The sequence below is a fragment of the Urtica dioica genome, chromosome 1, assembly GCF_054948205.1.
Source record: "Urtica dioica subsp. dioica isolate 48M chromosome 1, U.dioica_male_clone48M_v1_H2, whole genome shotgun sequence".
NCBI lineage: Eukaryota > Viridiplantae > Streptophyta > Magnoliopsida > Rosales > Urticaceae > Urtica > Urtica dioica.
Window position 1 is genome coordinate 3994271 of NC_142756.1, and position 26253 is coordinate 4020523.

The 26253-nt window shown below is 42.1% G+C and overlaps 4 protein-coding genes across 4 annotated transcripts; 3 read left to right on the top strand and 1 right to left on the bottom strand.

Annotated features, from left to right (window-relative positions):
- The first annotated feature begins 2802 nt into the window (after positions 1-2802).
- Positions 2803-6287, top strand: LOC149406521 (NAP1-related protein 2-like). Its single transcript, XM_089607400.1, has 10 exons — positions 2803-3143; positions 3696-3818; positions 3917-3967; positions 4119-4190; positions 4336-4449; positions 4547-4611; positions 5116-5173; positions 5330-5386; positions 5475-5522; positions 5946-6287. The coding sequence occupies exons 1-10, from the start codon at positions 3024-3026 to the stop codon at positions 6012-6014; spliced, it is 777 nt and encodes a 258-aa protein (XP_089463526.1). The 5' UTR covers positions 2803-3023; the 3' UTR covers positions 6015-6287.
- Positions 6288-6759: 472 nt separating this feature from the next.
- On the top strand, positions 6760-14214 carry LOC149406522 (thyroid adenoma-associated-like protein). Its single transcript, XM_089607405.1, has 4 exons — positions 6760-10156; positions 10307-10569; positions 10976-11569; positions 11708-14214. The coding sequence occupies exons 1-4, from the start codon at positions 6836-6838 to the stop codon at positions 14085-14087; spliced, it is 6558 nt and encodes a 2185-aa protein (XP_089463531.1). The 5' UTR covers positions 6760-6835; the 3' UTR covers positions 14088-14214.
- Positions 14215-16589: 2375 nt separating this feature from the next.
- On the top strand, positions 16590-22057 carry LOC149406523 (uncharacterized). The gene is made up of 12 exons (XM_089607409.1): positions 16590-16970; positions 17259-17331; positions 17747-18145; positions 18840-18970; positions 19091-19199; positions 19322-19467; positions 19595-19665; positions 19775-19877; positions 19970-20175; positions 20313-21334; positions 21416-21687; positions 21758-22057. Exons 1-12 carry the CDS (start codon positions 16702-16704, stop codon positions 21795-21797), a joined length of 2841 nt encoding a protein of 946 aa, XP_089463535.1. The 5' UTR covers positions 16590-16701; the 3' UTR covers positions 21798-22057.
- LOC149406524 (ATP-dependent RNA helicase) lies at positions 22058-25183 on the bottom strand. The gene is made up of 4 exons (XM_089607416.1): positions 23811-25183; positions 22596-23705; positions 22446-22513; positions 22058-22358 (listed from the first exon to the last, which is right to left on the bottom strand). Exons 1-3 carry the CDS (start codon positions 25025-25027, stop codon positions 22462-22464), a joined length of 2379 nt encoding a protein of 792 aa, XP_089463542.1. The 5' UTR covers positions 25028-25183; the 3' UTR covers positions 22058-22358; positions 22446-22461.
- Positions 25184-26253: the final 1070 nt, after the last annotated feature.

Below are 26253 nucleotides of genomic sequence, written 5' to 3' on the forward strand. Positions count from 1 at the left end.
TGTTTATCGGTTCCTTCGGATTCTTTGAGTTCGTCGAGTCCTTCAATTCCTTCACCTAAGAAATGAACACGTAAGCTTAGCGGGGCGCATAAAATTTTTCATCGGTGCGTGCTTCGATGCTCAACATTAGTTCGATTGTGGCATTGAGGTGGGTGATATCGAGCTCGTCTCTTTAGAGAGAGAAAAGCATCGTTTCTCCAAGTTAGAATGACTCACGTACCTCGTGTCCTGTGCATGTGTGGTATTTATATGTGTCATGAAGTTGTGACGAAGTGGCTGGGGAGAAAAGTTTATTGAAAGTCCTTGGAAATTGCAGAGAGTCTATGTGTTGACTTCCCAAAAATATGGCGCCGAATATCACCAAGAGACTATTAGCATTGTGTCTCGCCGATAGCTCATGAGATGGCCGGCCTTCATGCCTAAGGTTTGCATGCCGAAAGCTTCATCCTGCCAAAGGTATGGGTCTTGCCAGACCTCACCAAGAGGATCCATCTCGCCGATAGTTTATTAGGTGGTCAGTTTGCATGCCGATAATTCATGAATGATGGTCTACTTCGCCGAAGATTTTCTTGTCGATGTTCTGAGCCTTTGTTTGGTCGATGGTGCTGATAGTTTAGAAATGGATCAGACTGAAAAGGTGTGTTGCCTATAGTCTATTTCGTCGATGGTTTTCACGGAGTTACGCCGAACATTTTTTTTGCCAAAGGTTTCTGTGAGCATCATTGATAGTCTTCATGAATTCACGTCAATGGCAAGTTCATAAGAGTACCCAAATCAAAATACTATATACACAATATTGAAATGTTAGATTATGTTATTACAATTATATTATAGTTTTTTTTTTAAGGCAGCTTTGCTGCAATGAGATTGAACCCACGACCTCCACACAAGAGGTGGTGTGGAATTACCACTAGGCTATCCTAGGTACCACACAATGATATTATAGTTTTAATTGCAAACTTCTTCGACTTAAAATGATCAATTAAATTTAGTGTCAAATAAGAAAGCAAGCTGTAAATCATGAGTTGGCACTCGGCACGTGAGATCTTAAAATGTAACCGAGAAACTAGATTTTTGCTACTGAAGTACAGATTTCTTACATTAATATTAAATAAAATTATCCATACCTTTCAAATGAAAATTATTATCTAAAGTTTGATCCACAACTCCACATTCCTAGTGGCTAAAGCTCTTCAGATCCGACGGTGATGGAGAGGTGGTGGACGAAGTTCTGACAGCTGAGAGCCCCTCCTAATGTGAAACTCTTCTGTTGGCGAGTCTGTTTAGGCTAGATTCCGGCCAGAGCAGTCTTAGCCAAGAAGAGGATCACCTCTGACGACAGCTGCCCTGTTTGCCAGGAGGCGAGTGAGACTGTTTTCCACGCGATTTGGGGTTACAGGTGGAGCAGGAGAGTCTGGAAGGAGGTGGGCTTCGGCCACATTCTTCCGCCTTTCAGAGATGGCGATGTTTTCGACGCTATCCTCAGGGGGACGGAGGTCCTTGAGGTTCGTTTCCATGCGCTTTTCATTACTATTATCTGGGAACTTTGGAACCACAGGAAAAACGTCTTAGCCGGGAGATCTGCTTGGAGCCAGCCTCAGCTAGTCCAGTGGACGGTGAGCTTCCTCGAGGAGTACAGAGCGGCTACGGTTGGGGAGACTCCGACGAGCACGAGGGTGACTACGACCCCCAGATGGACCCCCCCTTTGGACGAGACCCTCTCGATTAACGTAGACGCGGCACTCGCTCGCGACCGTGGAGGCTTTGGTGTCGGTTGTATAGTTCGAGACCACACCGGAGAGGTGATCGCCTCGCAGACGCTTTTCCTGGCTAGGGGATTCTCCCCCCATCTTGCAGAAGCGTATGCTGTCCTCCAGGGCATAGAGCTAGTTCGCAGCGTCGGTGGTAGGAGAGCGGAGATCCAGTCTGATTGCTTGGGGGTGGTGAGGATGATCGATGAGGGCGTGTCGCCGGCGACAGAGCTTGAGACGATCTTGCACCGCATCTTCAGAGAGGTGAGGGAACTTGAGGTTTTTCGCATTATGCATATTTCTCGTCTTTGTAATGTTGATGCGCATAACCTAGCGCGCTATGCGGTTAACCATCACTCGTCCTCGACCTGGCTGAGTTTAGTCCCGCCTTGTTCGGAAGAGGCCATCAGGGCCGATGATCGCGAGTTGAGGTCCCGCATGGCCTCCTAGGGCCCTGGTTGTTTGAGTTTATTTATGTTTTCTTTCCGTTGGTTTCTGTTTCATTCTTATATTTGTAACCACGGTTTTCCTCCGCCATACGTGAGGACTTTTATGATATTTCGTGGCACCGACCACGCTTCCTAAAAAAAAAAAAATTCCACAGACTAGTATGGATAAAAAAAAAAACCACAAAATAAGCAGCAGATAACTATAATAATTTATTCAAACTAAAATAAGATTTCATATCCTGTGCAGTCCGCAAATTCAACAGGTGTTTAATAAATTAATTTATTTGTATTTTTCTAAAGTCTCTCACATATAAAATGATATCATAGAAGCCCTAAACCCAAGCATTTGTTGGGTGGGCCTGAAGGAATATCCATGAATTCATGGGCTTTGTAATCCACTTCCGACCTTTATACCCTAAAGTTGTTAAATTTACCATATGATAAAATCACCGCGGCAGCAAAAGAGATTGAAATACCTAATCAGTCCCTGACCGGCCCCAACACATCCACAGTGAGTAAGGGTAGTACAGACATTGCGCCCCATCTAAAATTCCCCTTCTCCCTGTCCCAAAAATATCTTTTGATTGCCTCGCTCGCCTCCTAAAACCCTACTGTGGTTGTCAAGATTCACTCTCTTAGGTGGGTCCCACAAGAAAGAACTCTCCCCAAAACCCCTTCGGTTTGGTTGCCGCTATAAATACATAAACCTCACGCTGAGCCTTTGCCTCTCTCTTTCTCTTTCTGCCTTCTTCTTCGTCGTTCATTTGCCACCGAAAACCCGAAACGCCTTAAGATTGAGAGAGAGAGCTTGAAATTGTTGAAAATGGTGGCCGACAAGGGAAAGAAGGCAAAGGTGGAGGCGGAGGAAGAGACGGAGGTTGTCGACGAAGCTCTCGTTGTGTCTATTGAGAAGTTGCAGGAGGTTCAAGACGACCTCGAAAAGGTTCGTTCGCGTGTTTACAATCTCATATCATTTAGGTTTTTAGGTTAAACGTTCGTATGTGTGAGCTTTGTAGGGTTAATTTTTTTTTTTTTTTTCGTTTCTTAAGGTAATTGCTCGACACTGGCTGTGTTACTTTCTCGTCTCGTTGTGATTTCAAGCTAGGTTTCTTCTAACTAGAACATGATGTTCGGATTCATGGTGTTTTTTTCTTCTATATGTTGCCTTTGCTCGTTAAAAAAAAGAACCCTGAATTTGGGTTTGTGTACACCCTGAGAAAGTCACAAGCTCTATTTTTCTGGTGTTAATTGCACTCTTTTTTTGTATATGCTAACCGTATTTGATTGTAGAAGGAATATGATGATAAACATTGTTGTTTATACCAATTGAGAGTTTGTGGCGTGGTGTGTATATATATATATATATATATATATATATATATATATATATATATATGTGTGTGTGTGTCCTGATTTGCATGGCTTTTGGTCTTGGTCATTATGTCACATAAGCGTGGTACTAAAGAGTTGAACTTTACATTATGGTGTGAAACAGATTAACGAAGAAGCGCATGACAAAGTGTTGGAAGTGGAGCAGAAATATAGCATGGTTCGTAGACCCATCTATGAAAAACGGAGCGAAGTTATCAAGACAATTCCAGATTTTTGGTTGACCGCTGTGAGTAGTCAATAAGTGCCCTAAAATCGCTATCTTGATTTGATCTTTGCAAGCATGATAACCTGTTTTTTTGGTATCTATGTGATTTCTTTGAACAGTTCCTGAGCCATCCCGCGCTTTGTGATATTTTGACCGAGCAAGACCAGAAGGTGGGCAAAATTGTTTGTCGAATTCAATTTCTCGAGTTTCAGTATAAAATAACCATGTTACATTTCGGGAAATAAGAATTCTTTTCGTTCTTTCAGTAACCACCAATAAATTACGTTTTTTTTTGTTTTTTTGTTTTTTTGCTTGGGACAGATCTTCAAGCATTTAGAATCTCTCGATGTTGCCGATTTTAAGGATCTAAAATCAGGATACTCCATCACATTTGTAAGCTATTTCTCTAATTTTAATCATCCTTTGACGTCATGTGATTTGTACTTTTGTTATGTTCGTTTAAGTTATAATTTGTTAGCATACTATGGTATGAAGGACCAATGTTAATTAATGTTTTGTATATCGCTCGCTGTTATAGAATTTCAACGAGAATCCTTTCTTCGAAGACTCGGTGCTCGTTAAAACATTCACATTTTCCGACGAAGGAACAACTAGCATGACCGCTACGCCCATCAAGTGGAAGACTGGCATGGTAATAGATAGTCACAACAAGATGTGTTTGCTTCATTAAAGTTCTATGCCCATGGAAATATTAAGCTGATATCGAACGACTGTATTTTTACTTTTAGGCTCCTTCTGTTAATGGAATTACTCACGAGAAGAATGGAAAGAAGAGGCATTTTGAGGAACAAAGGTTTTATCTCCTTGAATTCCTCTTTTTCTTTTTATAATCGTATTTTCATAATGCAGTCGTAGTGGTTGTTCTCTTGGATTCTGATCACTATAGAAGATATGGGGTGTAATATAACACACCTTCTTTGTCGAGTATAGAGAGTGATAAAATTTAAAAATAATATTTTGTGAGTTTTGCTGTTCAAGGCTGAAAAAGATCTTTTCATTTAGTCTATCATCATCGATCTTCTGTGTTCTCAACTCATAGTTTGAGTAAAATTAAATAGAACAACAAGCAGTTAGAATATTATAACTACTTCAACATAATTTAAGATCAAACAGATTGTTAGGATTAGTCAACAGGGTTGACGTCAAAATTGGGCGAGTTATTTACTTCAGCTATTTAGTCTTCTTTTTTATTATTCTCAACTCCTATAGAATCAGGTATTAGACCCGCAAGTGTTATTGTTTTTTTTTTGTGTGTGATTTATATGGGTTTACTGAGAAATGAATTAATTTGATGCAGCTTCTTTAGTTGGTTTAGTGAAACCGAACAGAAAGATTTTGGGGAGCTTCAAGATGAGGTAAAAGCTGATGCTTTTCAAACCATTAACTTGTTCTTACAAGTGCACATTTACTTTACTGTAATTAGTCGCTATTGTTACTTCAGAAAAGTCAGAATTTTTTTTTCTTTGAAATTCATCCGAGTCAAATCCGCTCTGCCTCCGTTAAAATTGCAGGTAGGAGAGATAATCAAGGAGGACTTGTGGCCTAACCCTCTTAAATACTTCAATAATGTAAGATTACTCTCATAATTTACTCTCCCACCCCGCTTTCTCCTGCATAGTCAGAATTTTCTGATTAAAGTTTGAATCATTGTTGTAGGAGGAGGTTGATGAAGATGATTCCGGTGATGAAGAAGAGGATGATGAGGTAATAAATATTTAACTATTCACGTGTTTTTTTTTCGCATAGAAACTTGATCTAGATTAATTTTATTTTTTTTGGAATTAATTAAGAAAGTTTATACTGGAAAACAATTACATAACTCATTGTAAAAAAATAACTACCTCCATAACTCAATTGTAAAAAACAATTACATAATATAACCTCAAACCTATGAATTATTTAAAAAAACTAATTACCCTGCATAACTTATTTTAAAAATAATTACAGCTTATAACATTAATAATAGTTATTTTTTTATCGATTTATTTAATTGAATAATTAAAATAGTTTTCAATCTACGATGTTACAAATATATATTTCGCTCTCCTGAAGAAATGTTACAAATATTTATTTTTTACCTACAATGTTACCCTAATTACTATTACTACTTACCCTGTCCCTGTGTAGTTGAACGGCGTAGATGATGATGAAGACAATGAAGAAGAAGACGACGACGACGACGATGAAGCTGCTTAGAAAGAGACAGTCCCGGACACCGTTTTGTTGCTGTTTTATGTTTACTTTTGTGGCGATAGAGTTTTTAATTTTTTATTTATTTATCCTAATTATGTTGGAAGTTGAATACTTGGATGTGCAGCAAAGCAAACAGATATGCTGCACCAAAAGCACTCGGATTTTATTTACATTTTTACTAGTCTCTTTACATTTTTATGTTTGTGTCTTAGGTAACTTCTCCGTTATTATGAAAGCTTATATATAAAGAGCTGGGATCTCTTTGTATTTTTTTTTATACAGAAAATTAGAAAAATAGTTAATTTAAACGTTTGACATTACTAAATAATCAACGTTTGATGATAAATAATCATTTTCAGATGTAAATCTTAGATAAATACTCAATGTTTATTTAAGATTTATATATGAAAATGAGTATTTATTTAAAATTTATCAAACGTTGACTATTTAACAATGTAAAATGTTAAGTTACTATTTTCCTGATGGTTCCATTTTTTTTTTATCCATATTATTGATTGAAGTATATTTGCAAGAATGTGTAAATGTAAATGACCTAGTATTAAAAAGAGCTAAACGAAATGAAGTTTATGGTATGAAGTTAAACTCACGACTAATACTTTCCAACATAAATATTAGCATTTTTGTCAAATTAAAAAACCCATTGAGAAATAAATAAATAAACAAAGATACACATACATCTGCATTTTTTAAGTTTGAAGAATTTTTACCCTAACTTAGACGCCAAACCGCCACTTACAGAGCCGCAATCTTCCTTCTTCTTTCTCTCTCTACTGTTAGAGAGAGAGAGCTCCGAAACCTCAACAATGTCCGCCAAATGGAGAGCGATACAACACCGCCATCGATACACCTACAACGCCGTCGTTTTCCCCGCGAGCTACGTCCAAGCCTTGGACCAACTGCCCTCCGAAATCCTCTCCCTTAAATTCTTCGCCGAAGCGAAAGCTTTCGCTTCTCTCAACTCGGTCCACGCTCAGGTCAACCGAGCGAAGTGCCTCGCTTCGTCCTTCGCCGAGGTGTTGCTCGGCGGCGACGAGGACTCGGTCTCCGAGGCGTCGAGGTTCTTCCTGGAGATCCTCTTCCTCGACAACTCCGTGCCCCTCCACAGAACCCTCGTCACCGGGCTCGCCAAGGCCCGGGACTTTCGCGCCGTGATTTGCGGTCGGTTTCGCGCGCTCTGCGACGAGTATGGCGGGAAGAGAGGAAGGAGGTTCTGCGTCTCGAGGACGGCGCTGTCGGTTATGTCGATGCCGAAGCTAGGGTTTCTCGTCGACGTCGTCGAGGACTGTGCGGTTTCAGTGGCTCGGGACGCCGTGACGAGCTTGAACTCCGTTCTCTCGGAGACCCGAGGCCGAGGCAGGCCTTCGCCGATCGTCATGGAGCAATGCCAAGAGGCTTTGTCTTGCTTGTACTATCTGTTTCAGCGTTTCCCAGCCAAGTTTAGGGATTTGAGCGACGAAGATGAAGATTCGAAAGTCTTGGCTATGAGCTTGACTGTCGTTATGAGCATCTTAAAGTCGCTGGCGTTTTCGCGGGATTGCTATGTGGCCGCCGGAGTGTGCTTCTTCGCCGCTCTGCAAGTCTGCGTCGGTCCCGAGGATCTGGGCTTGATTGTCTTCCAAGGTATATTCTATCAGAACGTTTGTGGTGTGGGTTGTTCCGAGAGTGAATTTGAGAATGCCGTTGATAGAATTCCTTACGAAGAGAATTTCTGTGACGAAATTCGCGGCTTTTCGGCGTTGAGCCGGCTTTGCTTGGTAAGAGGGATTCTTACTGCTGTTCCAAGAACGGTGCTTAGCAATCGGTTTTCGGTTTCAGTTGGTAGCGGTGACTCTGTTCGGACTATTTTGTATGATGGGATTTTGCCCGAGTTGTGTAGCTATTGCGAGAACCCTGTTGATAGCCATTTTAACTTTCACGCACTGACCGTCCTGCAAATCTGTTTGCAACAGATTAAAACCCTGATGTTAGGTAATCACACGGACCAATCCAGTGAATATGATCCGATTCCGGAAGATTTGGGGACCCGGTTGCTAAAGATTATATGGAATAATCTAGAGGACCCGTTAAGCCAAACGGTCAAGCAAGTCCATCTCCTTTTTGATCTGTTCTTGGACATTCAGTCGTCTCTTCAATGGTCGGAAGGCAGTCAGAGGATAAAGTTGTACTTGCAGAAGATTGCTTCTGATATTCTTCACCTTGGACCTCGGTGTAAAGGAAGGTATTTTCCCTTGGCTTCGTTGACAAAGAGGCTCGGCGCAAAGACAATTTTAGACATGAGTCCGCACTTGATTTCCGAGACTGTTTACGGGTATATCGACGACGACGTGTGCTGTGCAGCCACGTCTTTTCTGAAGTGTCTCTTAGAGAATCTGCGTGACGAGTGTTGGAGCAGCGAGGGTATCGAGGATGGGTACGCACTTTTCAGAGGGCATTGCTTGCCTCCAATTCTCTACGGGCTTGCTTCCGGGGTATCAAAGCTCCGTACGAATTTGAACACTTACGCGTTGCCAGTTTTGCTTGAGATCGATGTCGACAGTATATTCTCTATGCTTGCTTTCATCTCAGTCGAGCCTATAGGTCATGGAGAGAGGCTGTTGTGCGACGAGCTCAGCAGAGCAAACATGGAGCTTCGTGTTGAACAGAAAGTCGCGATTTTGGTTTCGTTACTTAAGGTGTCTCGTTTGCTTGCTTTAATTGAAGGCGATATTGACTGGTGCAGAGAGTCTTTTGCAAGAGAAAATGAGGTTGCACTGAATACAGACTGCGGCGATCAAAAGGCTATCTTTTGTATCAAGGGGATACAGGTTAGAGTGCTTGTCGAATGGTTGGTGTTGGCACTGACTAACGTGGACGAGTCTCTCCGCGTTGATGCTGCCGAGTTTCTTTTCCTAAACCCCAAGACCGCTAGTTTGCCTTCCAATTTGGAGCTCTCTTTACTGAAAGAAGCGATGCCGCTAAACATGAGGTCTAGCTCGACAGCTTTTCAGATGAAGTGGGCAAGCTTGTTCAGAAAGTTCTTTTCTCGAGTTCGAACGGCGCTGGAGAGGCAGTTCAAGCTCTGTAATCTGCAACCTTGTCACAGTTGGATTCAGGGTGAAAAACAACTCGCAAACGGAAGCACCGAAACAGAAGCGAAGAGGGCATGTGATCTTTACGAATTTATGAGGTGGTTGAGTTGCTTTCTATTTTTCTCTTGCTACCCATCCGCTCCTTATAAGAGAAAAATAATGGCTATGGATCTCATCTTAATAATGCTCAACGTTTGGTCTATCTCGCCAACTTCTGAAGAAAAATGTGGGCCCTCTTCTCCCGAAACACGTGTGTATCCATACAATAGAGGGCTTACTTCACCAGATTCAACGTTATTGTTAGTTGGAGCAGTTGTAGACAGTTGGGACAGGCTTAGAGAAAACTCTTTTCGAATATTATTACACTTTCCTACCCCATTGCCTGGAATTTCCGACGAAACCATGGTCCAGAGCATGATTTTGTGGGCCAAGAAACTAGTCTGTAGCCCGCGTGTGCGAGAAAGTGACGCTGGAGCCTTGACTCTTCGGCTCATTTTCAGGAAGTATGTAGTGGAACTGGGTTGGATAGTTGATGCTTCGGTTAACAGCGTATGCTCGCTGACTAAACTCGAAAACGGAGTCAATCATGTTCCGAATTCTTCAAGTTCCGTTGTAGAATACGTTAGCTCGCTTATTCACTGGTTGGAAGCTGCTGTGAAAGAGGGAGAGAGAGATCTTGCCGAGGCATGCAGAAACAGCTTTGTTCACGGCGTTTTACTAGCACTCAGATACACGTTCGAGGAATTGGACTTCAACTCCGATGCAGTGCTGTTGAGTATCGCTGGAATGAGACGCTCGTTGGCGAGCCTCTTGGAGCTTGTGTTGCGGATAACTTCGTTGGCGCTTTCGGTAGTCTCGGCAGACGCTTGGTATATGCCCGATGAGGACATGGACGAGATGGTTGATGATGAGGCTTTCTCGCTGGAGGTTTCAGAGGAGGTCGATGTGAACTCATCTTCTAACAATGAAGAAGAAAAAAATTCAAAACCGGCACGGAATAATAGCAGGGCATCAGAGCAGGTTGTGATGGTTGGTTGCTGGCTTGCTATGAAAGAGGTACTTATTTTGGTGTCTCTGTGGCCTAAATATAGATTTTTGCGAGTTTTAACTGTGATAGTGATTAGGATACTGATTTGCGGTGGATATGATTATGAAGTCCAGTCTTGATACAATTATATAACGAACGATGTGCAATAATTATTTCAGGTGAGTCTTCTTCTTGGGACCATTACGAGAAAGATTACTCTTCCAGGGAGCGAAGAATCTGTCGATCCGGAAAGCAGCCTTTCCGGTGATACCGATTCCTCTCATATGATATCCGGCGCAATGCTCGAGGTGAAACAACTTGAATTAATTGGGAATCATTTTTTGGAAGTCCTCTTGAAGATGAAGCATAACGGTGCCATTGACAAGACAAGGGCTGGATTCACAGCTCTGTGTAATCGTTTGCTTTGTTCGAACGATCCTCGGTGCGCCTAATTTATATACTTAGCATGCTCTTGCATTTTTTTTTACTTTCTAGTAATGTAATGTGACTAATACGAGAAAAGTACTAGGTAACACCAGATTATATAAATTCAACCATGAAAAATTGTCATGTTCGATTCATGTTCTTGCATGCAAAATTTGAGAACTCCTAATTAAAAACATCTTTAACATGCTGCTAATCTATAGTAAGGAGATTATTGTAAAGTTGATTGTTTAAAATTGTAAAATAGAAACAAGAAGAAGAAAAAAAAACCCGGCAGTTGCCATATTTTAATCTGCATGGGTAGATTAAGATTAAAGAGTGTCTGTTTCTTAAACTCATAAAATCATGTTAGTCACTTAAATCCGTTCTTTCCCGATTTCTGACATTGTGTTATTCCTTTTTAGCCTCTGCCAATTGACAGAATCTTGGATGGAACAATTGATGGAACGAACTGTTGCCAAGGGTCAAACAGTGGACGATTTATTAAGGCGGAGCGCAGGTATTCCCGCTGCCTTCATTGCTCTGTTTCTCTCGGAGCCAGAAGGAACGCCAAAGAAACTCCTCCCGAGGGCTCTGCGGTGGCTGCTCGACCTTGCCCAGAAGTCTTTATCGGAGCCAGTTGAGACCAACATATCAAATGGTGACTCGTGCGGGCTTTCTTCACTCGATTCAGACCAAAAGAAGAAAAGAAAGACATCTGAGACAGTCGCGAGTGACACGGTCTCCAAGATCCGTGACGAGGGTGTTATTCCTACTGTACATGCGTTCAATGTCCTTAAAGCTGCTTTCAATGACACCAACCTATCTACCGATACGTCGGGTTTTGCCGCCGAGGCTTTAATTCTCTCGATTCGCTCTTTCTCGTCTCAATACTGGGAGGTGCGAAACAGTGCTTGTCTGGCGTACACAGCTTTGGTCCGTCGGATGATTGGATTTCTTAATGTCCATAAGCGAGATTCGACACGGCGTGCACTAACTGGGCTCGAGTTTTTCCACAGGTAATATTCGATCATTGAACTCTCTCATCTTCATGCTGTTGACGTTCTGTTTTCTTTGAATTTAGTCAAATTATTAGTAGTAATTAGAACCCTTAATATGTTTCTTGAGAAAAGTCTAATAAAATTTTGCTTATGAAGGTATCCAGCTTTGCATCCATTTCTATTAAGTGAGCTGAAAATTGCGACCGAGATGCTTGGCAGTGGGTCGTCTAGAGATTCAACATTCAACCTCGCAAATGTTGTGCACCCTAGTCTGTGCCCTATGCTTATACTCTTGTCCAGGCTCAAGCCTTCGACAATTGCAAGTGAAACGTATGATAGTCTTGATCCATATTTGCTTACACCGTTCATACGGAGATGCTCGACCCAAAATAATCTAAAAGTTCGTCTTCTTGCATCGAGAGCTCTGAGTGGTCTGGTCTCTAATGAGAAATTGCCGACGGTACTCCAGAACATAGCATCCGAGTTGCCGTGCAGCGATAACCAAGAAACGGTCGCAAATGGGTCCCGTCAAACATCATCCAACTGGATCCACGGCACACTCTTGCAGCTTTGTTCTCTTCTCGACACAAATTGTCGAAATCTGGCAGATTTTTTGAAGAAAGATCAGATTCTGTCTGATTTGATTCTAGTTCTTCTCAAGCGTGCATGGATTGCGAGCCCGAAATGGTGTCCTTGCCCAATTGTCAATGCCTCTTTCCTAAAGGTGCTTGATCACATGCTAAGTATTTCTAGAACTAGCAACCAAAGCAGAAGTTTTCACCCCATTCGAAACCTTCTTTTGGAATTGTCAACAGAATGCGTAGATGTCGAAGCTTCGTATGGGCTATCGTATTACGATCCGACAATATCGGAAATTCGCGAGCAGGCAGCGGTGTCTTATTTCGGTTGTGTGTTTCAAGCATCCGAAGAAGTGACTGAAGACTCTTTAAAGATCTTACGTCGAGCTTCTCTACTTGATGCAAACTTGTCGAAGATGATGCCTGAAACGGCTCACAGTTTTGCAGGGCTCGTGGAGAGGCTGCTCCGCTCTATGTCAGATTCATGCTATGAAGTTCGACTCGTGACATTGAAATGGCTATTCAAGTTTCTAAAATCAACAGAGTCTAGTGCCGAATCTGTTGACCAGCCCAATGACGAGATCAAAACTATTCGGAGCTGGTGTAGCACCAGCCTCCAGAGGACACTGTTTGATCGGTTAGCCTTAGAGAAAAATCACAGATGTTCATACTACATTCTGAGGATTCTGTTCACCTGGAACTCTCTGCAGTTTAGAAAGGCCGAGAACAAGGAATCAGCCGAGGCTGTTTTCATCGGGGGTATGGATTGTGAGACCGTGTTAACTATCTGGAACAGATTTTACTCTTTGAATGAGACTGCAACGCATTCAAAAACACGCGAAACACTCCTACGGTGTTTGGGAATTTGTGTTAGGAGGTTTGCGATTCTATTCACTGACCACATTCTTGCCCATGAACGAGTGGAAAAATCAGAACAATTATACGACATAATTTCTTTTTTTACCGACCTCGTAAAGAAATACAGTGCTGCTTCTGAACCGGTGAACATGCGCATGGCAGCTTCGGATTCTATCATAGCTTCTGGATTGCTAGACCATACCGAGCTCGTAGGCTCTATGGTCTCTGGTACTCGATTCCCATCCGAAAGCTCGTTCGCTAACATGTACGCCCGCCAAATACTCGATTTGTGGTTCACATGTGTCAAGCTTCTTGAAGACGAGGACGACGACATCAGGCTGAGGCTGGCAATGGATGTTCAGCGTTGCTTAACGCGCAAGGCACCGGCAATGTGCACGACGACCCAAGTGGACCGAGTTATAGGGCTGTGTTTTGACCATCTCTCTTCGATCTTCGGCAACTGGATCGAGTACTTTGAGCAGCTTTCGCGGTCGGTGCTGGGCTTGGCGGAGAAGTACGAGTCGCTGGACGGTGATCTCGTCAGGCGGGTTTTCGACAAGGAGATCGATAACCACCACGAAGAGAAGCTCTTGCTGAGTCAGATTTGTTGTTTGCATTTGGAGAAGCTTCCGATCTCGAAATATCGGCCGGTCGACTTGTCGGAGAGACAAAGGTTTGAGGAGTATTTACGAGGTTGGAGGCAGAGGTTTTTGGACCAGTTAATGTCGTTTTCTGTGGGCAACGGAGAGAGGCGAAATGGGTGTGACTGGCTCGGTGGTGTTGGTAATCACAAGGATTCTTTTCTACCACTTTACGCCAATTTACTCGGCTTTTTCGTCCTCTCAAACTGCATTTTCAACTCTGAAGTCGAGTGCCGTGGCGATGATGATGATGGTGATGATCTATTTTCTGGAATCACCGAGCTTGGCAAAGCGCTTAATCCGTATTTGAGAAACCCTTTGATCCGTAATCTCTATTTACTGATCGTTAAATCACATGAGAAACATTTTGGGAGAGCCGTCGAGCACCGAATTCCTGGATCCGGAAAAGAAGACGAGTCAATCTGGGATGGTTTTGATCCATTTTTTCTTATTAGGTAAAAGATGTATTTTTTATTTATATATTTATTGTTCTTGCATACATTTACTCATGTGAAACCATTCATACGAGGTTCTGAATTATTTATAGAAATACTTTGATGAGCAGTCAGCTTTATGCTCTTGTTTCCTTCTCTGTGTCTTATAAGCTTGATAAAGTTTCATTGAAATTTTTTTGAGCCATATTTAAAGCTGGAAGTGTATTTAATCTAGAAAATTGGCGTTTTACTAAGAACTGTAGTTTTTCAATGTGAATGTGATTCCACCCATTAAATTAATCAAATTTCTTGGATGATCTCATGCATAGAATCAGAATTCCATCATCATGTATTTTTCAAATACTGTAGTTTTTCACTGTGAATGTGATTCCACCCATTAAATTAATCAAATTTCTTGGATGATCTCATGCATAGAGTCAGAATTCCATCATCATGTATTTTTCAAATACCTAAAACATCACTGTTTTATTTATGCAATGTAAGTAGGGTATCGTATACAATCGTATACGCTAGCAATTTCATCGTATGGTATCGTATTTTATCGTACACTATCGTACAAATCATGAAGTTCATCGTATATCATCATATTTCACCCCCAAATTCAAACCTTTAACTTTTCAAATCCGATCCAAATTCGACCCAAATAAATCCAAAACATCTAATAACTATTGTAATCACTATTCTAACTATCTAGAATGTGAATAAACACGAAAAACAACGAAAAACCGATCTTTTTGGACATTTTTAGAGCTCAAGGTCAAAATCCATGCCAGAGAGATGAACACCACCCGACCACCCTCGTACACCACCCAACAACCGTCGTACATCCTCGTATTCTGTCGTACGTGGGTCAGAATTTTTTTTTAGTGTGAGAGAAATCGAGTGAGTGGAGAAGAGGGAATGAGAGAAATTTGAAAAATATGAGTTTAATTAGTCAAAAGAGCACTTTTGTCTATTTTTGAAACAAAAGTAAAATTTTAGATATTTTTTTAGGAGATTTAATCTTGATATTTTATTAATTATTTGATCAAATTTATGAAGTTTCTTTTCTGATTCTTCTTGTCACCTCTCTTACCAAATATATCCTTAACTCATATCATTCACATTTTTAGAGATGATGATCTACGAAAAATTAATTCCATTAGCTATCAACTACAGCTTTTAGTTAAATAAAATGTCTAAAAGTGGCTTATAAACTGAGGAACGTAAGCCCAAGTATTAGAAGTGCAACATTGGTTAATATAACCCATTCTCATACTATTATATATTTAACCATTTTATATGAATTTTTTTTTTTTTATACAAAAATTGTAAGTGCCGTTGGAAAGTAAATTTATTGGCCCCTCCAATCATCCTTAAAATGGTTCGAGCTGAATTGAAATAGAGTATGTCGTATTATTAAAAGAAAATACTTGATCAAAATCATAATTCGAAATTTTAATTTAAAATCGTAATAGAGAAGTTAACTTGAAACGTAGGTCCACACTTTTTAATTTTTGAACATTCCGTTCGACGTGTATACTTTGTGGACATCCTTAAATGAGAACTCGGATTCAGCCACGTGTCAATCCTTGATTAGATGCCTTTGCTTTTCAGTGCAAGATGGACGAGGACGTCCTGGCGAAAGGAGAAAAAAAAAACACTTCCTTAATTCTTTTTGCTGGCAATAATTGCCCCTACTACCCCTGTCAGTCTTGCGGTCTAATCCTATATACGCTTCCATCTGGATAGGGGTACTTCAGTCATTTTAGTTTTTTTTTTTTAAGGGAGGGGTACTTTGGTCATCGAAACGAACAAGCTCGGAGTCGCGGACGTGAACAAAGACACGTCACACTTTTTAGCCTTTTAAAAATTATTTCAAATCCGCCCGTATAAATAACTCTCTATTTCCCTCTTCTTTTTCGTTTCCTCCGCTCTCTGTGTCATCAGAAGAGAGACTATCACTCTGATTCAAATTTTACACAGCTCGACGACAAAAAAAGAAAATGAAAAATTTCTCCGTTTCTCTCTCGCTCGAGAGCTTGGAGCTAGGGTTTTGAGCTCTCCAAAGATTTTCTCTAGCGCTGTTTGATCAGCTGCGTAAATTCCTTCGTACATTTGATGCACGGACGTGACGTTTTGATTCGCAGCTAAGGAGGCAAGGGTTTCAGATATCAGATGGCCGATCTGGTTCGAAATCGTTCTCTTCTTGAAGCTCTTTCTTTTTTCTCTTTCGGAATGAGAATAGCTGACTGCTTTCTGGCTACAAGAAAGTGCTTGATTCCGGATCTTTCTCGGAAAATCTAAAATTTTCGTATTCTTTCTTAACGCGTGTAAATAATAGAGGAGCTGGAATGCGAAATTAGTGGTGAGAAATGCCAAACTCTGTATTCTAACAAAGTCTTGCGTTTACGCAGGAATGTCGAACTGTACGTGCAACGGAGCTCATCGACTCGCTTCCGGAGATCCTATTTCCTCCGTACAGTCCTCAGAAGACCTGCAAATACGACGGTGATGAAAACGACATCCCGGCCTCGCCGAGCGACGCGGCGGAGACCGGCGTAATCGAATCAGTACGCAAAGACGACAAATCGTCTCTGATAGCTCACTCGAAGCGGCTGGAGCAGAACTCGGAGCCAATGGACCGCCACATCACCTCGAAGCTCCTCCAACTCTGCTGCGCGTTTGACTCGGTTGTCTGCGCGGCGGCGCTGATCGCTGGAGAGGTAGGAGAGGTGGCGGTGGTGAACCAGGTCGACGAGACGGGAAGGACGCCGCTGCATGCGGCGGCGGAGTACCAGTCGGCGCGTTGCGTGGAGCTGCTGCTGCGGAAACGCGCTCGTACGGACGTGAGGACCAAGGACGGCCGACGCCTGCTCCCACTGGAGCTGTCTATCGCCAGCGCAAGGTAAAAATGTCAGAAATAACACTGTCGTTTTCTTCTTTTTGGCGTGTGGCAGAAAAAAAAAAGCAAGGTAAGGTACTAAGGTATTATAGCCTTTTCCAAGAAAACTCTGGTATTAATTATACCTTCCATTTATAGTAAATATGCTTTTTATTTAAATGAATCCTTTTTTTGTGCTTTTCTTTATTGCTCTAGTATCTTTGTTTCGTTTTGTCTTCTTGTCATAGTCAAGATTGAATCAGGATAACAATGAAGAATAATATATTGTTTTCTCGTTCTGTGATTTTTCAGGTTCGACATGGATGGAGTTTGGAATCCCAAAGATGATTCGATTGAGGACTTGGTGGTCCTTCTCGGTGAAAAGGTTTACCATTACTGAAAAAAGGAGATATATAACACTTTCTCAAGAGTCGAGACACCTATCATATATAAGGCTGTTTGCTCGCTGAAAAGCTGTAGAAAAATTAATTATCACTGATGGGACAGGAAGAATATATACATACATATTTCGTAAATATTTTTCAAAACGTGTGTAGTTTTATAAAACAGCATCATTAGTTTTATTTTATTTTTTCCGAAAACTAGAATTAGACAGTAAAGTAAAGCCTTCTTTTCATTACATCAAATCAAACGTCGAAATTGAGCTTACGAACGAGACATGAAAACTGTATACCACAGAATTTTCCATTTTGGTTTCAGGGCTACGAAGCTATAGTAGTAGCCGTAGGTTAAATTATAGCGCCTTGAATCTATGAGCTCTTTTTTTTTTTTCTTTTCAGGACCTGACAACGATTAGACTGATCAGTGAAAAGACCAAGGAAACTGCACAGATTGCGTGTGCGAAGGCTGTGGAAGGAAGAATCATGGCGTTGGGTGCTCTCCTTGTGGTGGCCGCTGAAAAGATAAACGAATCCACGCTGGACTCCACAAGGCTGGAGTTTGACGACGCCGATCAGGGTTCCAAGGAGACCACCGTTTACGAGTACGTCGTCAGGAAAGCTTTGTCGTTGGGCCGCGAAACGACAACTCATTTGTCGTCGTTGAGAACTTCTGACGACATGCCTTCCATGAAGAACAGAGAGCTTCTGCTTGCCGGAATAGAGTTGCTTCAGCTCTTTGGGGTTGTTTCTCGATGTCCTGACAAGAAAGCCAAGTCTCTACTAGTCCGTGCAGTTCAGGTTAAAATTTGTTTTTATGTTTTTGTTTAAATTTCATCAATTTTAACTTGGATGATTGTTCTTAATGGGGTTTAAAGCAAGATATGTATTTTTTTTATTTTATTTTATGCACACACATACCCAAAAAAAAAAAGAACGAAGTGAGTGAGGAGTAATTTTACCTCGACCTCATCCTATTTTGCCATTTTTTTCCCTCCAAAATTTGAATCAAGTGGCGTAGAGTAATTAAAATCAACGTGACTGTGCCTTTTCTCTTTAATATACAGAAAAACACACCTGTGTAGATGTTCTCCTTGAGTTTGACTGGGTCAATGAGATTTGAGTTTAAGAACATTCCTTCGACTACATTCGTTTGTTGCAGTCATTTTCATTTTATGTGGTACCTTTATGGCATCTTTCTTATTAGTGATGACAAACTATGGCTTATTCTAACTAATTACCATTTCTTTATCTTGAGCCTTATTTTCTTTCATTCAATCATTGCGATAGAAATTTTCTTCAAAATGGCAATAGAAACTTAAATTATGTGGTTGATAGCATCAGATTAACAAAATCATCAGATGTCACATTACCAATGGTAATAAGTTGCTAAGACAAAGGGTGTGCTTCTACAATTCAGAAGTAATGACCAAAATGAGAGAATATGAAACAATGTTTAGTGATCTGTTGCCTGTCTCAAATTTTTTTTGGTTAGGCGGGAGATGAAGTCATCGTCGCTTTACTTCTGAAGACAGACATAGACATAAATGAAGTGGATATCAATGGAAATTGCGCTCTTCATTATCTCCTTAAAGCATCAAAGTCATTCTCTCAACATGAGATAAAGTCTCTCCCTCCATCCCTCGTTCCCACTCTCAGTCACTAATATATTTGCAAACATTTGAAGCACAACAACATATTTTGACTCAGTGTAAAGCTTCTTGATTCTGTCTTGTTTTTTCTCAGAATTCTAGCGCTTCTTGTTGAACATGGTGCTCGAGTGGGCCAGAAGAATAAATTAGGACTGACTGTACTTCATATGGCTGCTGGTAACGGCCATTTATCCGCACTTCAGGTAGGAAATCATCATTGAGTACCCTATTTGGCTGCTTTAAACTATAATGACCGAAACATTTCGAATGATCATTCGTCCAAAAAAACTAATTATTTTTTGGTGTTTTCACTTTGAGCTGACAGATCCTTCTAATAGAAGATTCGGAAGGTATTAACTACAAGACAGAAATGAAAGAAACCCCACTGTTTTTCGCAGTAAAGAACGACCATCTTGACTGCGCCGAGTTCCTGTTGCGGTGGGGAGCCAACAGTGAAGTTTTAAATATACGGTTAGAAAAATGTTTACAACTGTTTATATACTCCTTTAAGACAAGGCTCGCTAAGAAGTTTTGTATCTGACGTATCTATATGTGTATCTTTGTGCATGGGTGCTTGAACGGTTGCTCTTTTTAGTAGACAAAGACCAATAGACTTGGCCGTATCACAAGATATGCGGTACATGCTTAACCCGACAAATATTTGTCTGAGTAAGTAAATATTGACAATTTATTGAAGTAGTCCAGAAGCATTATTTACTCATGCATCAGTGTAAGTCTATGCATTAACCCGTATTTCGCTGATGTTATAATTGCACAGTGAACCGCGTCTTCACTGGTCAAGAGAAATACATAAACCGGTTATTAAATATGGATGATAATTGTGAGTCACTCCCAACAGATGAAGATACTTCCTCTCAAAGGTAATAGGCTTCTTTGAAAAAGGGGAAACAATACGAAGCGATCGCAGATGATACATTTTGTTCATGATCTTTTATTTCACCCTGATTTCTAGGACTTGTCCGAGCACTACAACAGATGTTTGTAAATACTTTTCCGCTCGTCAAGGATGTGTGAGGGGCGCAAAGTGCTTCTATGTACATGATGAAGAAGAACGTCAAACATTTCATCGCGGAATTCACTACCACCGCCGATATAATTCCGCAACGGACCCCAAAAAGAGAATCTTTGTGGGAGGACTCCCTCTAACATTGGACTCTGGTTAGGCACTAGTTGCAACTTTGATTACTCCGTAAAAGATGTAATAAAACTATTTAGAGTAGTCTCCTTTTTTTCTTTTCTTTTTTTGTACATAGCTCTATTTGGAGAATAATATCTTCCTCTGTTTTTTGAAACAGCTTCGCTGCGTAAGTACTTTGAGGAAAATTTTGGTCCCGTAGAAAATGCCAAGGTTCTCATGAGCCAGACAGGAGATCTTATACAATCACGAGGGTTTGGCTTTGTGACGTTTAGAGACGAGAAAGATGTTGAAGCTGCCATTTATGCTCATTATGTCTTCATAATGGACAAGCAAGTTGAGATTAAAAGCGTGGTCGCAAAAGGCATTGGCCCACATAAACTGTGGACTCAGCCAGAGAGTGAAGGGGAGAGCGACAAACATCAAACTCAAGAACAGATCTCGAGCGAAGCCCAAGGACAGACTCGAGTCTCATTCGAGGGTCAACAGACACCCACGTGGCTTAGGATCTTCAAGAAATGGCTACCGAGCTTCTTGAAAGACTTGTCAAAGCATCGGCGGGAAGGGCATTACGCCCTATCATCTCTGAAAGCCGATTTCAGGTCCAAATTCGGATTGGAACTAGACCACTCGTCTCTCGGCTACTCAAAGCTTAGCGACTTCATGAGATGTTTCTCCGACATTTGTTGCACAAGGGTTCTTCCCTTGCGAGGTGGCAACGGAAGTGGGTCTCCAAATCACATGGTCCTCTTACCGAAATCTTTTAGGACTCAGCAGCTACTGCGCCGATTGTCGGCTATAGAGTCGATCATCGGCGGAGGTGAAAACTACTTGAGTGAATCTGCGTTTCCTCTCGAGGAAGACCTTACTCCCGGGTCCCAGGATTGCAGCCCGGCAGAGATAGTGAATCCTCCCCCTGAGTTTGACATAGTGTCATTGTCTGATGCGCAGCCGATGTTTCTGCAACTATTAGAGCAAGACCCTCTGTTCCATATCCGACCATGGCTGCAAAACAAACACATTACAGATAAAGATGATACCAAGGAAGAAATTGAAGGTTTTGTAGAGGAGGCTAATCAGAACAATCCCAGCCTTCTGCGGCGACATCTGGTTCTAGAAGCTCTCGCTAAAAGCAGGAAATGCCCGTCCTTTTACTTCCTCCGGGAATTCGATTTCTACAGCGTGAGTAGACTCTAAAAACCTCTTGACAATCTGTCGTTTTAGATACCATTTTTAACCTTTTTTTATTTTTTGATGATGCAGAATTACAACGAGGGTGTGAAAGAAGGGAAGTGTTTTGCGTGCGAGGAGCGCAAGGCTTTGTGGGCCAACTTTCCGTGCCAGCACTTGCTGTGGTGCGTCGATTGCAAAACACAGGCCTCGCTGGCCGCGGGTTCTTCTATACACAAATGCGTTGTATGCGACGCCCATGTTCAGAGAATCGACGTACTCACTTGCCACGACTACAGGCAACTCGTGGGTCAGTACCTCTTCAACGAGGATTTTCCGCCTTTGGATCCTAATCATCTTCGAAGGTATAACTCTTTACTCTTTCTCACCATGAGGATTCGCAAAAATACTCATTTTTATTTCTCTCTTTTGCAGCTCGTTCAGCAAGAAGATATTGCTTCCAGTTGATATCTGACGAGTTAGAGTCGTCGTTATCAAAGTACAGTGAACTATATATATAGGGAAAATGGGAAAAAAAAAAAATGCGACTCTATTAGTATAATGAGAAATATATATTACGGGTTAAAAAAAAAGGTTCGTCAATGTTTTTTTGTGCACTACGAAGATAGAGGTCTCAAAAGTCAAAACCTTGTACCCTCACATCGAGGCAACCATTTTTGTGATTTGATTCTACGTATTAGGAATCAGAATATAGTACTGGATGATGCAGAAATTTCTATCTGAATACAAGCGTTAAATATTTCTATGCATTAATATGTTACATTATCTTATGATTTTTGATGTAAGAAAAAAAAAAAAAAAAAAAACCACCAAGTGATCTGTTACAAGGCTTGTATCAAAATTTTGAGGGACAAATGACCTAAAACAAAAGGATAACCCCTGAATAGATGAAAGAATCAGGGCTTTCTCTTTGTAGCTGATTTGCTTCTTTCTGCATTCAAGGCAAGCCTCGTCTACAAATGTCTTTCTAATCAAAACTAAAGCAAGAAGAGTTTGTCGGACGCCTGATTCTCACCTGCAAAGCTCAGTATCAACACGCATATGTACAGTACCCTTAGTAATACATAAATAATTATGAAATACAGAAGTAACAGAAAATTACCAGCCAGATAAATAAATCATCCACATTTTTCTTCACAGGCTTTTGTTTCAGACTTTACTCTCCTTGTCCTGCATTACCAAGGAAATACATAAACGGAGAGAAAACAAATGGCATATATCAAGGTTCTCTCTCTCTCTCTAGAGCTCTCACTTGTCTTTCTGTTTGATGATTGACATGGGGCGATCGAAGTCGTCGGCTTTGGGTTGAGGAGGCGGTTTACTTTCCACCTTCCTTGACGAGGGTTTCCAGTTGGCTTTGACGAGAGACTGAGCCAAAAGATCCGCGATATCGGTGGCCATATCCTCAACCTTCTTGGCGTACGGGAAATTCTCCCTCTCAAAGTGCTGGGAGAGCCAGAGATACATGGACAGAACTTGGTGCTTGGTCTCGAGGTCCAAGAGCTCCGTATCATTGCTGGCCGAGCCCTTAGGCATGCCCATATACACGTTCACCGGTACATTCTCGCTGTACGCCGATGCAAACTTGAGGAGATGAAACATGGCTTTCGGGTCCCGGATGTTCACCGGAGCGAAGCAGAAGTTGAATCGGTCCTCGAGGGAAAGCTCGCGGACCTTCTCCAACATGTTGGCGACCTTCTTGATGTGGTCGTGCTTGCAGAGGAAGTAAGAGCCGTCGAGCCGGCAGTTCTGCCCGAAATTCTCGAGAAGCTGACAGAACGTGTAGCTCTGAAGCTTGGTGGCGAAGAGCTCGACCTGCTCGAAGAACGGGAAGAGTCCCACTTTGTGAACCTCCTGGAACGGCTGTTTGAGGCACTCGATGAGGTAGTCGAGGTCGTCGAGGTTCAGAGTCGTCGTGAGTCCGTCCGGGTATATGCTTCCTCTCCGCCCGGCTCTCCCGGCGATCTGCTTCACCTGAGGTGCCGAGACAGGGACGATCTTGTCTCCGTTGTACTTCGTCACGGTGTAGAAGACGACCCGCCTTATGTTGAGGTTGAGTCCCATCCCGACGGCGTCGCTGGCGACGAGGACGTCGAACTCGTTGCCCTGGTCGTTGAACAGGATGGCCTGTTGCCGGCGAGTCTCCGGTGGGAGCGCCCCGTAGATCACGCAGCACCGGTGGTTCGTGTACTTCTCGATGGCCATCTTGACCTCGAAGATCTCGCGCCTCGAGAACGCGACGACGCAGTCCCCGGAGCGGACGTTCCTGAGGTCTCCCATGAGGGTCTTGGCCTCGACCACGAGCGGCTTGAAGCGCTCGTAGTGGCGCTCCTCGAGCTCGTCCCCAGTGTCCTCGCAGACCCTGCGAATAAAAGTGGGCGAATTTTTTTTTTTTTTTTTTTAAATTAATCGTTGGCCGGTTAAAATGTAAATTAATCGACCCGGTGGTCAAAATGCCCGTCCTTACCTGCGAACGAAGTCGAGCACGCTCGGGTCGCCGCAGAGGTGGATCTCGTCGGCCTTGAGGCCGAGTAGGGCCCGCGTCCAGGCGTGGCCGCGGTGCGGGTCCGCCATCATCTGAATCTCGTCGATGACCGCCACGTCGTAGAGCTCCTCCGTCGAGGCCATCTCGACCGTGCACGAGACGTGGTTCGAGAACGGGACCCACTTCTTCTCCTGCCCCGTCTGGAGCGTGCAGTAGACTCCGAGCCCGTTCATCTTATCGAAAACCTCCATGGCCAAGAGCCGAAGCGGGCTGCAATATATCCCTTTGCTTGCCTCCATGAAGCGCTGGAGGGCGTTGTAGGTCTTTCCGCTGTTGGTGGGCCCGCAGTGGTACACGATCTTCCGTCTCATCGCCCGCGCGAAAGGGAACCACGTGTGGGGTTTCGTCAGGTCCGCCGATTCCACCATGGACTTGAACTGCTTGATCTCGTCTTGGAAATTCTCGACGCAGAACTCCACGAAGACCGGGAAGAGGAACTTCGCAGCGGCGTCGCTCGGGCCGAGGGAGATCGCGTGGAGCGCCGCCGAGGCCGAGCATTTCTTGAAGAAGAAGTTACGGAATTTGCGAGCCGCGGTCGGGAAGAACGCGCGTCCGATGTAGATTGCGAGAGCCTGGTCCGTTGCCCAGCCCGACTTGGAGAAATGGTCGAACACTTGGCGGAGAGCTTCCCATTCCGACCGTCTCAGCTTCACGCCGCTCTCCGCGTCTCGGAGCGATCGGTAGAGCTCCGCTGGGTCGCCGGACGCCACGCCGGAGTGATCTTCGCGGTCCGCCAAGTCCTCGACCTCGCTGTTCTCCGACTCGGGGTACGAGTTTTCAAAATCGTCGTCGTCGTCGTCTTCTTCTTCTTCTTCTTCTTCCTCGGAGACGACCGGAGTTGATTCGGCGCCAAGATTGGTACTTTCCTCGTCAAATTCGATGTCGGAAACATCGTCGGTCTCGTCGCCGTCGTTCGGAACGGAAGAGAAGGGTCTTCCGAGGGCGAGGAATTCTCGGCTTCGAGAAGAAGGTGATTCGGTGGTGGAGACGAATTGGCGGGTTGGGAAGTGGAAAACGGGATTGGGAGTGGAGTTTTGGGGAGCCAATCGATCGGTCCTTGTGTAAGCGGAGATAAATCTCAGTCTTGAAAAGTTAACCTTGTTGTGTCGAAGCAGAGACGAAAGAAGGCCTTTAGCCATTCTTTGACGTCACTAGTGAATAAAGATGAAAGCTTTGAGGTTGGGATTTCTGGAAAAGAGGTTCAAAGAGAATGAGAGAAGGGTTTATGGGAATAAACCCCGGCAGTTCCGCTTCCGGAACTACTAGGAAAAAAAAATGTCGTTTACTATGTCCTTTTTTTTTTCTTTTTTTTTTTTTTTTTTGGCCTAGTTCTTTTTCAATGCAGGCCCCGAGTGAGGATCCAAATTTCCAAACGAATGTCAAAAAGTATTTATTTTTCTTATTTAAATACTGAAATAAAATGTATATTTCTTGTAGTGGTAGAAATTAATAATCAATCAATTTTTGGTATAGCTAATTATCCCGCTCAAAGCTTAGCGAGTAAATTACAATCGGAATTGAATTGAAAAAACGACAACGCCAGATTATGTAGTTCCAATTTATGCAGCAAGTATTAGGTACTATGTATAGTTCTAATTTGTTTAGAATTCTTAATTCAATTTTATTCATTGGCGACGTGTAAAGAGTTCTTTACAATTGATATGATTTGTTATTAACTTGATGAAGAATATGTAATTATGTATACTACTTAATATAGCATTTATTATGATTAAAAAACACATAATAAGTATGATCTCTTTAATAATTTTAGACCAAAATCTATTAAATCTAATTTAATTCAAAATTATGATCACACATTTTGTGTAATTATGTTTTTCCTCATTTTCATTTTTTTCCTTCTTTTTTCTCTTCTTTCCTTGTGATTCCTCTTTTTTTAACTTATGTTATGGTCTTCTTATACAATTAAAGTTTATAGCTCAACAAAAATGGAAAAAAAAAAAATCCCAAAACCCAAACTCAAACCTAAACAGAAAAATTAGTGTGAATTTTGACTCCGAAAAGTACATCTCCGCTTAGAACCTGGCGATTCTTGAGCATCGAAGACGATCACGCTGTTTTTTCCGAAGCACATGTGGCATGAGGGTTTCGTTATCATTGAATCTCCTCAACGAACATAATGTATCTGGTTTCCTTTTTTGAATAAAAATATATTCGATTTTCCTTATTTCTTTATTCACTTTATCAATCAAACTTTCTAAAGATACAAGGGTAGATAGATTTTATGAAGAGTATTTTGGTGCCAAAACACTTATCTCTCTTATGTCAAGGTCATAGTTTTGGATAAATTGGATGAAATTTAGTCCAAAAGCATTGAAATGGTCGTACTCATACTCGTGGTATTATC

Coding starts and splice junctions, on each gene's coding strand:
- LOC149406523 (XM_089607409.1), top strand. CDS start 16,702: ATGGACCGCCACATCACCTCGAAGCTCCTCCAACTCTGCTGCGCGTTT. Junction 20,176..20,312: donor CCCTCTAACATTGGACTCTG/GTTAGGCACTAG, acceptor TTTTTGAAACAG/CTTCGCTGCGTAAGTACTTT. Junction 21,335..21,415: donor GGGAATTCGATTTCTACAGC/GTGAGTAGACTC, acceptor TTGATGATGCAG/AATTACAACGAGGGTGTGAA.
- LOC149406524 (XM_089607416.1), bottom strand. CDS start 25,027: ATGGCTAAAGGCCTTCTTTCGTCTCTGCTTCGACACAACAAGGTTAAC. Junction 23,706..23,810: donor GTGCTCGACTTCGTTCGCAG/GTAAGGACGGGC, acceptor TTTTATTCGCAG/GGTCTGCGAGGACACTGGGG. Junction 22,514..22,595: donor ATCATCAAACAGAAAGACAA/GTGAGAGCTCTA, acceptor TTGGTAATGCAG/GACAAGGAGAGTAAAGTCTG.
- LOC149406522 (XM_089607405.1), top strand. CDS start 6,836: ATGTCCGCCAAATGGAGAGCGATACAACACCGCCATCGATACACCTAC. Junction 10,570..10,975: donor CTTTGTTCGAACGATCCTCG/GTGCGCCTAATT, acceptor ATTCCTTTTTAG/CCTCTGCCAATTGACAGAAT. Junction 11,570..11,707: donor GGGCTCGAGTTTTTCCACAG/GTAATATTCGAT, acceptor TTGCTTATGAAG/GTATCCAGCTTTGCATCCAT.
- LOC149406521 (XM_089607400.1), top strand. CDS start 3,024: ATGGTGGCCGACAAGGGAAAGAAGGCAAAGGTGGAGGCGGAGGAAGAG. Junction 3,144..3,695: donor TTCAAGACGACCTCGAAAAG/GTTCGTTCGCGT, acceptor GGTGTGAAACAG/ATTAACGAAGAAGCGCATGA. Junction 5,174..5,329: donor TTGGGGAGCTTCAAGATGAG/GTAAAAGCTGAT, acceptor TTAAAATTGCAG/GTAGGAGAGATAATCAAGGA.